Source organism: Paroedura picta, chromosome 9 (genome assembly GCF_049243985.1).
Source record: "Paroedura picta isolate Pp20150507F chromosome 9, Ppicta_v3.0, whole genome shotgun sequence".
Lineage (NCBI taxonomy): Eukaryota > Metazoa > Chordata > Lepidosauria > Squamata > Gekkonidae > Paroedura > Paroedura picta.
The window spans coordinates 15,376,197-15,392,331 of record NC_135377.1 but is presented as its reverse complement, the minus strand read 5'-3'; the positions used below and the strand labels follow the sequence as shown (position 1 = coordinate 15,392,331).

At 40.8% G+C, this 16,135-nt stretch overlaps 1 protein-coding gene across 8 annotated transcripts in view; it reads right to left on the bottom strand.

Moving 5' to 3' along the window:
* Positions 1–16,135, bottom strand: part of CSMD3 (CUB and Sushi multiple domains 3) — a 675,220-nt gene that overhangs the window by 55,816 nt on the left and 603,269 nt on the right. For 7 of the 8 annotated variants that reach the window (XM_077351631.1, XM_077351632.1, XM_077351635.1 and 4 more), the window contains 3 exons: positions 10,201–10,374; positions 5,475–5,657; positions 1,945–2,121 (listed from right to left, as the gene is read on the bottom strand). In XM_077351631.1, the coding sequence (XP_077207746.1) occupies positions 1,945–2,121; positions 5,475–5,657; positions 10,201–10,374 (534 nt within the window). Of the gene's footprint in view, positions 1–1,944; positions 2,122–5,474; positions 5,658–10,186; positions 10,375–16,135 lie in introns of all 8 variants that reach the window. The other variant, XM_077351639.1, reaches the window with a different exon arrangement.

The window sequence follows — 16,135 nt, the reverse complement described above, 5'->3', positions numbered from 1 at the left end:
GTGCCAATAAATTTATCTGCTGGTAGAAGAAACGTACCAAAGTATGCATAATCCTGCCAATTTCCATCTCAATGATTTTTTTTTAAATCCCTGTTTTGCAAGTCCTCCTCCCTGTCCATTTGGTTTCCACTGAATTTTTGACCACTGATTTATGTTTGTTTTATGCCTTTCATGTTTATTGCTTTTCCAGTTGATTGTAATACATCCCAGTTGGAACAACCATTAGTAGTAAATTTAGTAGCAGTAACTTAGAACAATCACATCAACAGTTGCATAATTTATTATTAAGAAACCAGGTTAAAAAAATTAAGCCTGTCTGAAAACTGTTTTCCCTTACCCCAACATTTCCAAATTGTGAAATGTAGCCTGGAACTCTCATCTAAATTGCTTTTGCAACTCGTTTTTGTTGTTAGGTACGAAGTCATGTCTGACCCATCGCGACCCCATGGACAATAAACTCATTACCCAACTGCAACAACTACTGTGTCATTGCATTAATTCCTCGCACCAGTAAAGTGGTTCTCAAAATCTTACAATAAAGAGTGTTACCATATATGTAACCAGAAATATGGAATAAGAAAAGGAAGAAACACTAGAGATCATATTGCAAATTTATGTTAGTTACTGGAGCATACGAGAGAATTTCAGAAGAGAATCATCCTGTTTTTTGAAGCATACAACAAAGTTTTTTAGTGCGTGGATCATAAAAAGCTACGGCTGCTTTTAAAAGAAATGGGTTTTAAAAGAACTTGTTTTGATGCTCAATCTGTACTCTGAACAAGAGGCTACTGTTATGACAGCACATGCAGAACAAATAATAATGAAAGCTGGATTAGATTTAGATGAAGGCAGAGTGAAAATGGGTAGAAGGAACATTAACAATTTGAGATACACAGATGACACCACATTACTAGCAGAAAATAATGAAGACCTGAAACACAACTGCTGAAGGTTAAAACAGAAATTGCCAAAGTAGGTGAACGTCAAGAAGAAAGATATAATGACTAATGGAGAATTACACAACTTCAAGGCTGATAATGAGATTATTGTCCGAGATGTTCTATTCCTTGGCTCCATCACCACCCAAAAGAGAGACTGCAACCAACAAATCAGAAGGAGAATGAGATTGGGAAGGGCAGCCAAGAAGAAGCTAGAAAAGATTCTTTACTTGTAGGGATATGTCACTGGTGACCAAGATCAAATTAATTCATGCCATGCTGTTCCCCATTACTATGCATAGGTGTGAAAGCTGGACAATGAAGAAAACTGACAGGAAAAAAGTTGATTCATTTGAAATGTGGTGATGGAGGAGAGTTTTATGGATAACGTGGATTGGCGAAAGAACTAATAAGTGGGTTCCTAGATCAAATCAAGCCTGAAGTCTCACTAGAAACTAAAATGACTACACTGAGGCTATTGGATTTTGATCACATGATGAGAGGACAAGAGTCACTGGAAAAGACAACCTTTGGGAAAGGTGAAGGTTGCAGGAAAGAGGAAGACCTAAAATGAAATGGATTGTCTCACTCAAGAAAATCACAGTCCTGATTTTGCAAGTTCCAAGCAAGGCTGAACAACAGGACAGTTTGGAGATAGTTAATTCATAGGGTCACCATAAGTCAGAAGTGCCGTGGGACTTGACACAACTCACTCACTCAGTCACTCACTCACAAACAGAAACATGGGCAATACCTTGGAAAGAAAGTATGGATCCTTTTCCTTGTGTATTTGAACAAGATGGATTCCATTCCAGCCCACTTAGCCCTAACTCCTTTTGTCCACATTTAAAAAATGTCATTATTATTTTTGTTTTGGTTTTGTATTAATTTTCCTGTATTTCCATCATCGAATAATAGCAAAAGATCATGATGAAAATTTTATAACAACACATATATTTGTTGACTTACTTCCTCATCAAGCAAAACATCTTCATGCAATACTTACTAGTACAATTGGGCAAGGAACCAGACCATGTTCCATTAGCAGTGCACTGTCTCACAGAAGTTCCAGAGAGAATATAGCCTTCCATGCAGGAATAGATTACAGAACTAGCAAATGTTGTGCCGTCAATCCGAAAAACCTTCCCATTCGCTGTTGTTCCAGGGTTACCGCACTGCACAGCTGGAAAGTCAAACGCAGAAATACAGAAAAGTCAGTGGTGCATGACACAAAAAGTGATAGAACCAAGTACCAAATAATATCCCCATGAATTTAAGATGGAATTAGATTAAACATATTCATAGTAGAAGTGTGCAGATCCTCTTGAGAAATGTTAAAGTCTCATCAAAATTCCTTGGCTTCTTTCTGAACTCTTCATTACAGAATGGAAAAAAAAAAGCCAATGTGAATCTAGAGGAGACATTTTCCTGTTAGTCGTTGTTCATATTGAAGAATCACCTTGTTCATTTTGATATCGGTTTGGGTGGAATCTAAAGGCATGGCCAACTAATACGAAAAATCCAGCTGAGAAGTATCACTTGTTTTATTGTAACTCTCAGGTTTCCTTTACCAGTCCAGCTCTTTCACCTGAGAAGGAGCCTTAATATTTGTTTCAAATGACGTTTCAGATGAAATTTTGGTGCTGGGTTGTGCCTTCCTACAAAAACCTGAGAAGTGATGCTACAAGGCAACAACACAGTGTCATATTGTATAAAATAGAGAGAAAAAACAAACACTTTTATTTTTATTAAACTAATTACGTGTAGTGATATTTTGTTGCTCTGGTGAGAAAAAACACACTGCTAAATGGCAAGAACTTAGCTGTATAGCCTCTGGACACAACAAAAGTTTATGAAAGATTACTGTGTATCATAAACCAAAAACATACCTAGTACTAATAAATTTTCACAAGCAAACAGTTAATTGCAATGGGTGATCCTGCTTTGGAGGGTATATGCAAATGCAGCCCGCAGGATATTATTAGAATTCACACGATACCTCACCCTCTTCTTTTTTCTTCCAGTATTAATTTTATTTCATGAGACCGTGGCCAGTTCAAAATGTTCCACCATCAGTGCCCAGCCTGACTTTTGTGCCACAAAATCCAGATTTTTTAAAATCACAATTTATTATTGTTTCAAGTCATCTAAAGTCATTTAGAGATAGTGTCTTCACTTTCTGCTAGTGTTAGTTTCCAACTAGATTACAACCAAGGGATAAACCAAAGCTTTTAATAATGACTGTGGTGGCATTGACCAATGATGATCATCCTTTCCAGACTCGGTGTCCTGACCTGGAGAGCCCAGTGTAGCTCTATCTCATCATATCTTGGAAACTAGGCAGGTTCGGCCCTGGCTGATATTTGGATGGGAGACCTCCAGGAAAATACCAGGGTCATGACATAGAGGCAGGCAATAGCAAACCACCTCCAAAAGTCCCTTGCATTGAAAATCCCATGGGATCACCTTATGACATTTGTGAATTGATGGTCCTTTCCACCGTGACCAGAGAGTATCCATTTTTATCCCTTAGGTGGTAGTATATGTCCCTACAAGAAGGTGATGCCACATCACATAAGGGAGAGGGGGTGATGCAGAATTATGACATTATGATGTCAAAACCAGGACAGTGCTCAGCACTGCAAAACAACTGAAGGTAGGGAAACACAAGCCAACTACAAGGAGGTACAGTTCACAGGGTAGTGAGGAACAAGAGCTCTGGGTCTATCCTGCTTACCACTGAGTCACCTTGCCCCAAGTTGCCAACTCTGGCTTGGGAAATTCCTAGAGCTCTGAGGATTGTAACTGGGAAGGAGTTTGGGCAGGGAACAGAGGTCAACAGAGTTGTCATACCATAGAGTCCACCCTCTGAAACTGCTGTTTTCTCTAGGGGAAATTGATCTATGCAGTCTGGAGATCCTTTGTAATTCTGGTAGTCTCCAGGACCCATCATGAAAACAAAAAGTAGCTGTGATGTTTATGAATGCAGAAGTCCTTTCAAGAAGTTCCCCCAAAGTGGTTCTATGGGGCTTGAACCACAACAGGTGGCATCTGCAGTGAACTTGAGAATTCTGATCCATGAGCTGAAGAGATCAGCAGTATAACCCTTTCAGATTAATCTCCATACAACCTCCTTTCTTTAAACACCATAGTATGAAACGAAGCCTAATTTTGGACCATTTGTTCCCCCAGGAAGACACTATACATAGTTAATGTTTAAATTATGCATTCTCAAGCTCAAAAGATATTAAGGAACACTTCTGTGACATAAATAATTTTATTTAGAATGAGAAAAATATCTGCTTTGGGCAGATCAAATCACTGAGACAGATAATAAAATATGTGAAAAGAAGCACTCAGATTGTTTTTTTTTCTGCAATTCAAGAAGCTTTTCTCTCATGAGGAATTATGCTGGGAATTATTTCCTATTTGTTATTAAACTGAAGTGACCAAACTACTTTCCATAACTACCAGGCAGCATCCTGCTTTTATCACAACGCATATTGTGCTTTACATCATTTGCTGGAGGTAACTAGGCTGGACAAATTTCAGTCATTTCCTTTTATCCTCATTGTTTTGCTGTGTCAATGGTTCTATTTCGTATTCTTGTACATATTCAATGTGTGTTCTAATCTGTACTTCTACAGTATGACACCAATAGGTATCCCCAATGTCTATCTAATGCATACTCTCCCCCTCCCACTATGTCATGAAAATGAAAAGGATGCCATTCTTGACATTTTGATACAGAATTGAAATTCATAGAATCATAGAATCATAGAGTTGGGAAGGGATCTCATGGGTCATCTAGTCCACCCCCCTTCACTATGCAGGACACTCACAACCCTCTCGCTCATCCACTGTCACCTGCCACCACCTTGAGCCTTCACAGAATCAAAATTATACTTTTGCAAGTGCACACTCTTAGGATACACAGGGGTTCCAAATGCATACTTAATTTTGCAGAGAAATAGTTGACTCGATTTCATCCCTTTAAAGGAGGGGGAGCAAAAGAATTGTGCGAACATCATAATCCACTCTTGTAAACAAGGCTGGTCAGCTGCATTATCAACTGGCAACATTCATCCACATTGATATTTTAGTGTCCATGAACAGGTGCAGCAACACTGCAATACTTCGATTAGGACAGATCCACAGGGCTATATAAGTAACAGAACATTTTGGGGGCTCTCTAAAATGATACAGCTATTGATCAGCACTTTGGCCTTCTGTATGTGTTCTAAAAAGAGCCTCTTGTGGCGCAGAGTGGTAAGGCAGCCGTCTGAAAGCTTTGCCCATGAGGCTGGGAGTTCGATCCCAGCAGCCGGCTCAAGGTTGACTCAGCCTTCCATCCTTCTGAGGTCGGTAAAATGAGTACCCAGCTTGCTGGGGGGTAAACGGTAATGACTGGGGAAGGCACTGGCAAACCACCCCGTATTGAGTCTGCCATGAAGACTCTGGAGGGCGTCACCCCAAGGGTCAGACATGACTCGGTGCTTGCACAGGGGATACCTTTATGTGTTCTAAACGAATTACCTTTACACTCCGGTTGCGTTCCTGTCCAACTTCCATTTGATAGACATGTCCTTTCCTCTGATCCATGTAGGATGTAACCAAGCTCACAAGAGAACTGCACAATGCTTTTAATTCTAAAATTGCTTTCTTCTCTCGAACCATGACCTGGGGTTCCTGGATCGCCACAAGATCCTGCATTAGCCCCTAGAACATATAGTGCAGGGGATATTTCAGAGAGCATAAAAATTGGACACATGGCACTGATATATGTTAATGTCATACCAGACACTGAGTGCATATACAGACAAATAATATGTTATGAGACAGTTTTTTAAATCAACGCAAAATTGAAGTGCACTTTGAAAAAGCACACAGAAAAACTACGTGTTCACATTTTTAAAAAAAACATGAAATGTGTAGCATCTCATTACATCCCAGAGAAGTATGAAGAGGATTAATAAAGAGTGCTATCATGAAGAATACCAGGTTTCAATCACAACATGTAACTGATGTTTGCTCTTTCCTTGTAGCTCACAGCAATTAAAAGAAAACATAATCTAAAATTCACTCTCCCACCCCCAGCACACTGTGGTACTTGTAATTATACACATAGGCAAGAGGTGAGCTAGACTAAATAGAAATAACAGCAATATCCTGCAGGATAATTAATACTGAAATCTTTATAATAAATTGACCTGTATTGCCCAGAGTAAAGTGTGCTATTAAAAATGCAGAAACAGAGAACATGTTATATTGGATATATACCACTCATCCAGATGACTCATGTTGAAAATGTTTAAAAGAAAAGTGAATAAATCCCAGAAACATCAGCCACATGGAACTATGTACAGTGGTTAGGAGTGTGGACTTCTAATTTGGCAAGCTGGGTTTGATTCTGTGCTCCCCCACATGCACCCAGCTGGGTGACTTTGGGCTTGCCACAGCACTGATAAAGCTGTTCTGACCAAGCAGTAATATCAGGGCTCTCTTAACCCCCCAACTAACAGGGTGTCTGTTGTGGGGAGAGGAAAGGAAAGGCGACTGTAAGCCGATTTGAGACTCCTTCAGGTAGAGAAAAGTGGCACATAAGAACCAACTCTTCTTCCTCTTCTTCTACGAGGATAGTGCTCTTCAGCAAATGGGTTTACACTGGTCAATATCTGATTTTTATTTAAATCACCAGTTTGGAGACCCAAATATAATGAAGAGATGGTACATGATCATTTTGTAATGTTTGAATGCCCCCTTATAATCCCAGGGAACAGCCATGGTCCTATCACTACTTATTAATTAAATAAGAGCTTAGGGCCCTGATGGAGCTATCACAGATTCTCAGGGCCTGGAAAATGGAGCTCATCCACCAGGTCTATGGTTGATGCCAGAGGGGGAGATCTTGGGGGCCCTCAGGTGGAGCCAGGTCATCAGCCTAACTCCTCCCCCCTCCAGGCAGGGGCCACCACCTGGAAGGCAGGGTTAGGGGTTTCTCGCTGCTGGCGAAATTGATTATGGGAGTTAGAAGGGAGTTTAACAGGTTTTTATGGGGGGTTTATTGGGGGATAATTATCTGTAATCCGCCATGAGACACTTTTCAGGAGTGGCGGGCTAAACGTTGAAATATAAATAAAAGTAAAGGGTCCACATATATGGTTACTGTTTATATTGAAATGCAACTTGATCCAATGCTCTTCAGTTTTCATGTGTGGCTTATCTAACTACTCCTAATCGGGTAAAAGTAAGAATGAATGAATGAACTAACCAACGAAAGAACTAACCAACGAATGGAAGAACGAAAGAAAAACCTTCCAGCGTATCAGTCATGGTTCCTAAAAGCTTAACTGCTGCAATGGTAACAATGATGTAACTTAATGTCTATATCAACCAACTGTAACTACAGTGATACCAAACAGAATTGAATGTTAAGTAAGAGATTAAAAACGTTTTAGATGTATTGTAACAACTGGTTTCTGTTGCGTGGAGATCATTTGATAAAAAAATGCAAACTACAAATCTCAAGAAGAAATAATAATGAACACATCATTTATAGGAGAGGCAGAAGCAGAGCAGTCCACGGACCCTTCCCAGTCTCATAAAGACTATTCAGAGATCGTCACAGGGGCATAACGTCTTGAAGTTCAAAAAAGCTGTCCATCGCCACATCTCTTTCACACACTCCAGTCTTATGGTTTGCTTCGCTCAACCACAAGACTGACCCCCCCACACACACACACACAATCAAATAATATAGCAGGATCCTACTGGCCTCCATTCCTAGAGATGTGAAAAGTGGGAGGGGCAGTTTTATGCAGAAAGTGTAACAGTCAGTGTGGAAGCTTCAATAGTAGCCAAATTGGCTCAGTTACAGAGACAGGAGGAGGTCTAAGTGTAGGGGTCAAGAAGGTTATTGTCTGCTGGAGACTCTCTGAAGCAGTTATCATTCATTTTCTACTGCAAAAGCACTTAGGGAAAGTCTTCCCACTAATGCTTTTTTTTTTTAAAGAACAGATTTATGTGTGTCTTTTTTATAACTGTGATGTAGATGAAAGCACACAAAGGAAGTATTTCGCAAGGAAGATATATGATTGATGCTTTTCAGTGGCACAAAATCTATCATTTACTTTCAGCACAATAGAAGGAATGACCCTGGTAGGCGAGTTTCAAATTAAGTCACAAAACATTCCTGCCAAAATACCAATTACACGTTTGAAACGCAAAATTCCTAAACGTGCAGAATGTTGATTGTGTTTACTGTCCTCTAAGTTTGGGAAGTCAGGGGATGATAGTAGATGTTGTTGTTGTTGCTGTTGTTGAAGGGGAGGGGATCAGATATGGTAGTCTTCAGGATGTCTAATATTTCTTAGATCTCATTCAAATGAGAGTTACTGTCCCCTACTCATGTGTTTATGATGGCTTTTAAAGAGGTTGGAGAAACTGGCTCAAGAACTACTAATTTTGTAATGACCAAATGGGCAGACATGAGCCTGAGAGACGAATTTGCAGAATGTTGAGCTGTTTTTCCGACAAACGTGTCAAACGACACTTTCTGTTTTTCCTTTCTGAATATTAGAAAGATGCCCATAATTATGACCAATGGGATGCGCATGTGGAGTAAGGACTGGTATACCAAATCAAGGGTAGTAAACCTGTGGTCCTCCAGATGTCCATGGACTACAATTCCCATGAGCCCCTGCCAGCATTTGCTGGCAAGGACTCATGGGAATTGTAATCCATGACCATCTGGAGGACCACAGGCTGACTACCCCTGTACTAAATCATCTCTGGGCCCAGTGGTCTGATTTCATTTCTCTGATGCACTTCAAATTTTTCCTTGGGGATGACTGGCATCTATTCACTGGCCAGGGGGAAGCAAAATGATTCCCCCAGGGAATCCACTGGGATGAGGGTGCATTGCAGTGGTTCAGTAGAAGAAAACTGCTTTGGCTGTGGAAGGTCCCAGAATCAATCTGCAGAATCTTGTTCAAAGGAACAGGTAGGAGATGATGTGAAAGACATTTACCTGAAACCGTGGACAGCTGCTTCCAGTCAGACCAGAAAATACTGACCTTGATAGGCCCATTGGTCTGACTCACCGGACATTTTCAGATATAATAATGAAACGGCTGTAAGAATGCAGGCATTTTGTATCATATGTTCAGCTGCACATGCATTGACTATAAGAATTATTCAAGCCACATTCAAAGAACAGTCAAGTGTACATTCTATGTGGATTATCCATGCATTCACTGTAAGGCAGCTCCATGTGTATATGACAGTTATGTTTTTTCCTTGTCTTTGGTGGCCCAAGACTTTGAGAATCATGATGAAACCGATCCTTTCATTTGCATAATGCCATCTGGTGTTATGTGTTTTGTTCACTGATGTGTGTTGCATAGTGGTACAGATAAACTTTACATACCTTATAGCCTGCATAAGGACCAATTCCGTTTTGTGAATGCCACCCCTTTAAAAGTGAATCACTGCAGAAATAGTTTAAAATCCACCCTGAATGGCCCTTTCCATTAAAATGCTGTCTTTATTTTGTTTTTTTTTACAGAAAATAAGGTATCTGGGGTGCTGCTGAGAATGCACTCATATTACATCACACCGGTTCACTATATCAAACAATTCTCTGTGTTAAACAACACCAAGTCAAGAGAAGGAAATCAGAATGCAGAAACACTCCATATGGAATTCAACTTCCTTCTTGGTGATATGTAAAAAGCATTAAATATAAATATTCATCACCAACTGGTCAGCTGTCCTATCCTACTCTGTGTTCATTTATCATTTTAAATATTAGTAGAAACATCTCCCACACTGGTGTTTTTTGCAGGCATAAAGTAGAACTTAGCGTTGGCTGTAGCTAAATATCTTTTTTTTTTAAGTATGTGTTTACTTATTTATACCCCACCTTTCACCCCAGTGGGACTCAAAGCAGCTTATGTCCTCCTCATCTACATTTTAACCTCACAACACCCCTCTAAGGTAGATTAGGCTGAGATAGTATGAATAGCTCAAGGTCACCCATTGTACAAGGAAGATTCAAACCCTTGGTCTTCCAAGTACTCATCCAACACTATTAATTGCTATACCACAATGGTTCTCAAATATACAAATTATACACTTAAAATCTGTACATTTAAAATATTTGGGGTTTAAGTTTTGGTCTCCAAAAAGCCAATTCCAGCCCACACTAATATAAGCATAGAATGGCATTCAAAAGCACAATCACATACTTCAAAAGTGGTACCTGAGCAATGAGGCATAGATCCGCTCCAATGTCCATTTAACTGGCACGTCCTGGATGCTTGTCCTATAAGAGATCGTCTTCCCGTACAGGAGTAACGGACAGTGGAACCAAATGTATATTTTTCACCAGACAGGATTGCATTGGGGGGAATGCCAGGATGACCACAGTCAATCACTACGATACATAAATATTGGAGATAAAAATTACGTTATAATCTAAATTCTTCCGTTGGCCTTCACCATTGCATTTTGCATTCTTTACTGGACACATTTATTTGAACTATGGCCCACTTACCTGGCTTACCTGAGATGAAATTCAACAAGCAACTGTTGGTTACATGGGTACCTTCATTTTTGCATGTATATTTATCAGCATATGACTATTCTATCTGGGCTTCAGACAGGAGTGCAAGAAAAAACATCGGAAAGTATAATATAAACATTCCAAGTCCCCCTTTCTCAATTTGTTTATGCCTTGTTTCATGGAATTGCTTCTCAAACATTTCCTAGTGTGATTATGGATAAATTATCAGAATTGATTCCTTTACTGTGCCATCGCTAATAGATATCCTGTTATGCTACCCCACTTCTTTCTGTTCCAGATGAAATTTTGGAAAATTGGGAAATGTTAGTAAATGAGGCTTCATTTAAGATAGTATTCACAAGTGCCATAGGCATCTGTGAGGTTATTATGGGTTCGGTATGTTGCTTTAATATAGCTTTCTTAAATGTTTATAAGAATGCACCGGCAATCAATGCCGTCTAAATCACTGGATCCCATCCAAATTATTTCCTACTCTTTCAAAGACTGATTGTGATATATATTTGAGGGTTTTTATTCTTTAAAAACAATGGACAGTCTTCCGAATTGTTGGCAAGCATGGTAGTTGTCCTCAACTATGCAAAATCAAGACCGTTTATGCACTGGGAACTTCACTGCCCCAGCTCCCATGCAGGAGCACAAATAGGGGGCGGATGAGGTGCACCAGGCCAAATGCTCACCCATGTGGGTGCAACCTGCCATGACTAAAACTCCAGCCTTCAGCCCAGTATGAAACCTCCAGTACATAAATGGTCCAAGTGACACCAAGCATGAGCAAAGCATTTTTCAGTTACTGCACTATGATATTTATCATCTTCTACATATCTTGTCAAGGTGTGTACTTCCATACCTACATTTTAGAAATGAACCACTGAGTCACTTTAATGGACTTTAGACATTGATCTTTTTACATATTATGCCACAACAAATTAAGATACTTTACCAAGGATACATCCAACAGAATCACAGACAATCGTGACACTACAATAAGTGAACAGGTATGATACTTGGCATGGCAAAGATGCTTCAGTAGCATTTATGTGTTACGTTGCCCACTGATCCCTGAAATGAAGACGCCACACCCCATCTGGGATTGCTTTGGGTTTAATGAAACAATGGATAAGCACACCTATTGGGCTGGATCCAGACTAAACTGGGAATTTCCATTGATTCCCCCTTCCCTCTACAAGCATGTCTCATGTCATTCCTCAGGGACCCCTATCCTTCATGATCAGCACAACAGCCAGCCCTTGTTCAGCAGGGTCAGGGGGCATTTTCAGGCATATAGTCTATTCAACTTAAAATCTACATATAAAATAAATGTATGAAGTGGACCAATTAACTCTGATGATGATGATGATTTGATTTATTTCCCGCCACTCCCTAGGTAGGCTCGGGGCCGGTAACAGTTGTCTTAAAAACCCCAATTAAAACCCTATTAAAAGACATTAAAAGTCATAACATAACATGGCGGCAGCCAATCACAATCTACTCCCACCTACCAAGGCGATAGAGAATGGGGGGAGATGATGTATACTTCAGACCCCCCAGGGGGCAATAATACCTAGAACATTGCTCGGCTAACCTCCAAAAAGATCCCCCCCCCAGGAAACGAACCTTTGGAAATTAAGATCTGGAATGAAATCAGAATTATCTCAACAGCACCTATGGCTAAGATGTGCCATCAGTTGATTTAGTTGTTTTAATAGGATTTAATGTAACATTAATGTGGAATGGTGTTTTATTGCTTTTATGAATTAAATGTTAATTAAATTTCAAACTGAAATGTTGTAAATTGCTCTGAGCCAGCTATGCTGGTAGGGGTGGTGAGTGAGTGAGCGAGTGAGTGATGGATGGAAGGAAGGAAGGAAGGAAGGAAGGAAGGAAGGAAGGAAGGAAGGAAGGAAGGAAGGAAGGAAGGGGGAAGGAAGGAAGGAAGGAAGGAGGGAGGGAGGGAGGGAGGGAGGGAGGGAGGGAGGGAGGAAGGAAGGAAGGAAGGAAGGAAGGAAGGAAGGAAGGAAGGAAGGAAGGAAGGAAGGAAGGAAGGAAGGAAGGAAAACATGCTTCTCTAATTTAGGGAGGAAAATATTAAGAAAATCACAGCTATATAATGCTTGCATTATATTTTTCATACTATTTATTTTCTTGGCTTTTAAATGCACCAGAATCCAGTTTGTTAGGGACAAAATTACATATAAAGCTAGTGGGAATACATTTAAGCTAGCTGAACCTGAAAGAAAATACCTTTCAAATAATGGCAACATTGCTAAAATGGATGAACAGTCAAATATCTATAGAGGAGCTTTTAAAAAGAAGGGACAAGTGAGCCCTACAAAAGCAATGGAATCGCAGCAGTTTAGACCGACAGGTGCCTTATTCACCGAGAACAAAAGACACAAGAAGATGGAACTTTTGCAGCATTATGTATAATGTTATCCACATGGATAATGTATGCCTTTGGAAAATACCAAGGTTCTTTATTTGCAGTGCCAAAAAGTAGCAAAGATAATGCTGAGATATGTAACCAGTCAAAAGCATGTGCAGCATTACACGTGCAGCACTATGGGGAAGCATCTTGTTCTGGCAGTGTGTGACACACCTAAATGATTCCCAAAACTCTGAAGGGAAGACTCGGGTATGGTGGTCCTAGGTGACCTCAATTCTGCTCACCTCATGCTGGGTCAACCTCCCACCAAAAGTTGAACATCTAGTCATAGTCCAGTCTGGGAGAAAAGGGCACCTCCCAAGTGCTGCCATGGTCACATGACCACCTCTGTTGTCAAATGCGTGCTACATGTGCTGCATAGATAAACCAGTACTGGTCCTGCTTACTCTACGATACCACCTTCACATAGCAAAACTGCAGGGGAAGAGCCATGGACACCAATGTGGAAGTGCCTGCCAACTGGCTGGGCACCTCTTCCACCTTTTCAGCCATTGTATAACCTTTCCCTTTGAGAGGTGGCTAGTGGTGCCACAGTTGTGTTGTGGCACAGGGATAGCATAGGGCTGTTCTGTTAATTGTCATTGCTTTGTTTGCTTGGCCAAACTAAAGGACTAACAATGTTATATGAGAAAAATCTTTCTACTTTTGCCGTGCAATCCAAAGACAGATACCTCTTGAAAAATGCACACAATTCTACAAAGTGCCATGGGTAGATAAGGAAAATTTACTTCCTTAATTCTGTCTCTAGAAACTCTCCCCACCTTACCCCCCTCCCCCCCCATGCATTACGTCTAGTCACAGGAGGTGATGGTACCACTTTACTCTGCTCTGGTTAGGCCTCACATGGAGTACTGTGTTCAGTTTTGGGCACCCCAGTTGAAGAGGGATGTTAACAAATTTGAGCATGTCCAGAGGAAGGCAACAAAGATGGTGAGGGGTTTGGAGACCAAGATGTATGAAGAAAGGTTGGGGGAGCTTGGTCTGTTTAGCTTGGAGAGGAGACAACTGAGAGGGGATCTGATAACCATCTTCAAGTATTTAAAAGGCTGCCATGTGGAGGATGCAGCAGAATTGTTCTCCCTTGCCCCAGAGGAACAGATCAGAATGAATGGGATGAAATTAATTAAAAAGAAATTCCATCTAAACATCCGGAAGAAGTTAGAGTGGTTTCTCAGTGGAACAGGCTTCCTCAGGAGGTGATGGGTTCTCCATCTTTGGACATTTTCAAACAGAGGCTGGATAGCCATCTGACAGAGAGGGTGATTCTGTGAAGGCTCAAGGGGGGTGGCTGGTTACAGTGGATGAGCGATAGGAATGTGAGTGTCCTGCAAGGGGTTGGACTAGATGATCCACAAGGTTACCTTCCAACTCTATGTTTCTATGTTGAACATGTGTTTTTTAAGGATCTGAATACAGTCATTCACTCCCCCTAACCTATGACAAAAAGTCACTAATCTATTTCAATACAGACTTTAGCGTCACACTTTCGTTATCCAGTAAATCTGAGAAAGTCTTCAGTTGCTGGCACATTACATTTCAAAATGGTCAGTAGACGGCGCTTGTAGGTATGATGATACATGCTTTTACATATAATTCAATGCATATGCAGCATGTAACAACCTCAAAAGTCTGTTTTTGTTTTTGTTTTTTTTAAAAAAGATGCCATATTTTGAATCACTTTCTGATGGAAGAAGAGGCGAGCTTTTGATTTACAACATGCACTAAAAATAACCTGAGATTCCTTAAAGCAGGGGTAGTCAAACTGCGACCCTCCAGATGTCCATGGACTACAATTCCCAGGAGCCCCTGCCAGCATTCGCTGGCAGGGGCTCCTGGGAATTGTAGTCCATGGACATCTAGAGGGCCGCAGTTTGACTACCCCTGCCTTAAAGAGTAATGGATATACTGTGGTGTGAGCTTTCAGAGTCCTTTCCCAGATTCATAATGTACACAGTGAAGATGCTGCGTGTAAATTCGGTGTGTGTTCTCAGAGAGCAGTTGGTTACTTGGCAAGATGAGATTTAAGACATGGTGAACATAGGGTATATCAGTCAGGTATATGTCAAGTCTGTAAATCCAGTCACTGGGCAGAGCCTCAGTCTGCATTAATGTCATTCCTTGTTAGACAGTTTCTGATGTTAAAGAGACAACCATCATATCATGGATGAAATATTTCAGATTGGTATCAAACTATGCCATCAGAGTTCTATGCTTTGGTTCCTGCTTTCATCATCAGAGGTTGATATAACCATGGAGAAACAACATTACTCAAGGCAAATTTAACAGTCTCCCGAAATTTCCCAGGAGACACAAAGTTTTGCCCACAGAGATGAGTTCCTTATTCCTGCTGAATGAAAAGAACAGCTGCTAAACTAGACTCCAGTGGCATCCAAGTCAATCTATTAGAAAAAGGAATTTTCATACTCTACTCCAAGGCTTCCTCTGAGATTGATGAGTATGGTGTCTCCAACCCCCCCCTTCCCCTTTATAGCCTGTTTCATATTTCCTATGCAAATAAGATATGATATGAATAGGTTTGGTACTGAGGGACTGGTTAGGCCAGCCTTTTAACCTTTTGACCATGATTTTTTCAGACTTTAAGGCATCCCAGAAATAATGTTATCTGGTCACACACACCCTGTCACACCTCCAGAAATGACATCACTTCAAACAACCTTTGCCCTCCTTTTGCTTCCTTTCACCGCCTTTACTTCTGCTATGGTGACTCTGCCTCACTTTGGCCAGAAAAAACAGTATTAGTAGAAGAGTTGGTTTTTATATGCCACTTTTCTCTACCTGATGGAGTCTCAAAGCGGTTTACAATCACCTTCCCTTTCCTCTCCCCACAACAGACACCCTGTGAGGGAGGTGAAGCTGAGAGAGCCTTGATATTACTGAAGAAGAATAATAGTTGGTTCTTATATGCCACTTTTCTCTACCCAAAGGAATCTCAAAGCGGCTTATAGTCGCCTTCCCTTTCCTCTCCCCACAACAGACACCCTGTGAGGGAGGGGAGGCTGAGAGAGCCCTGATATCACTGAAGAAGAAGAAGAAGAGTTGGTTCTGATATGCCACTTTTCTCTACCCAAAGGAGTCTCAAAGCAGCTTACAGTCGCCTTCCCTTTCCTTGAGGAGACTGTCCAGACCTCCCAGCCTATGCCACACCAC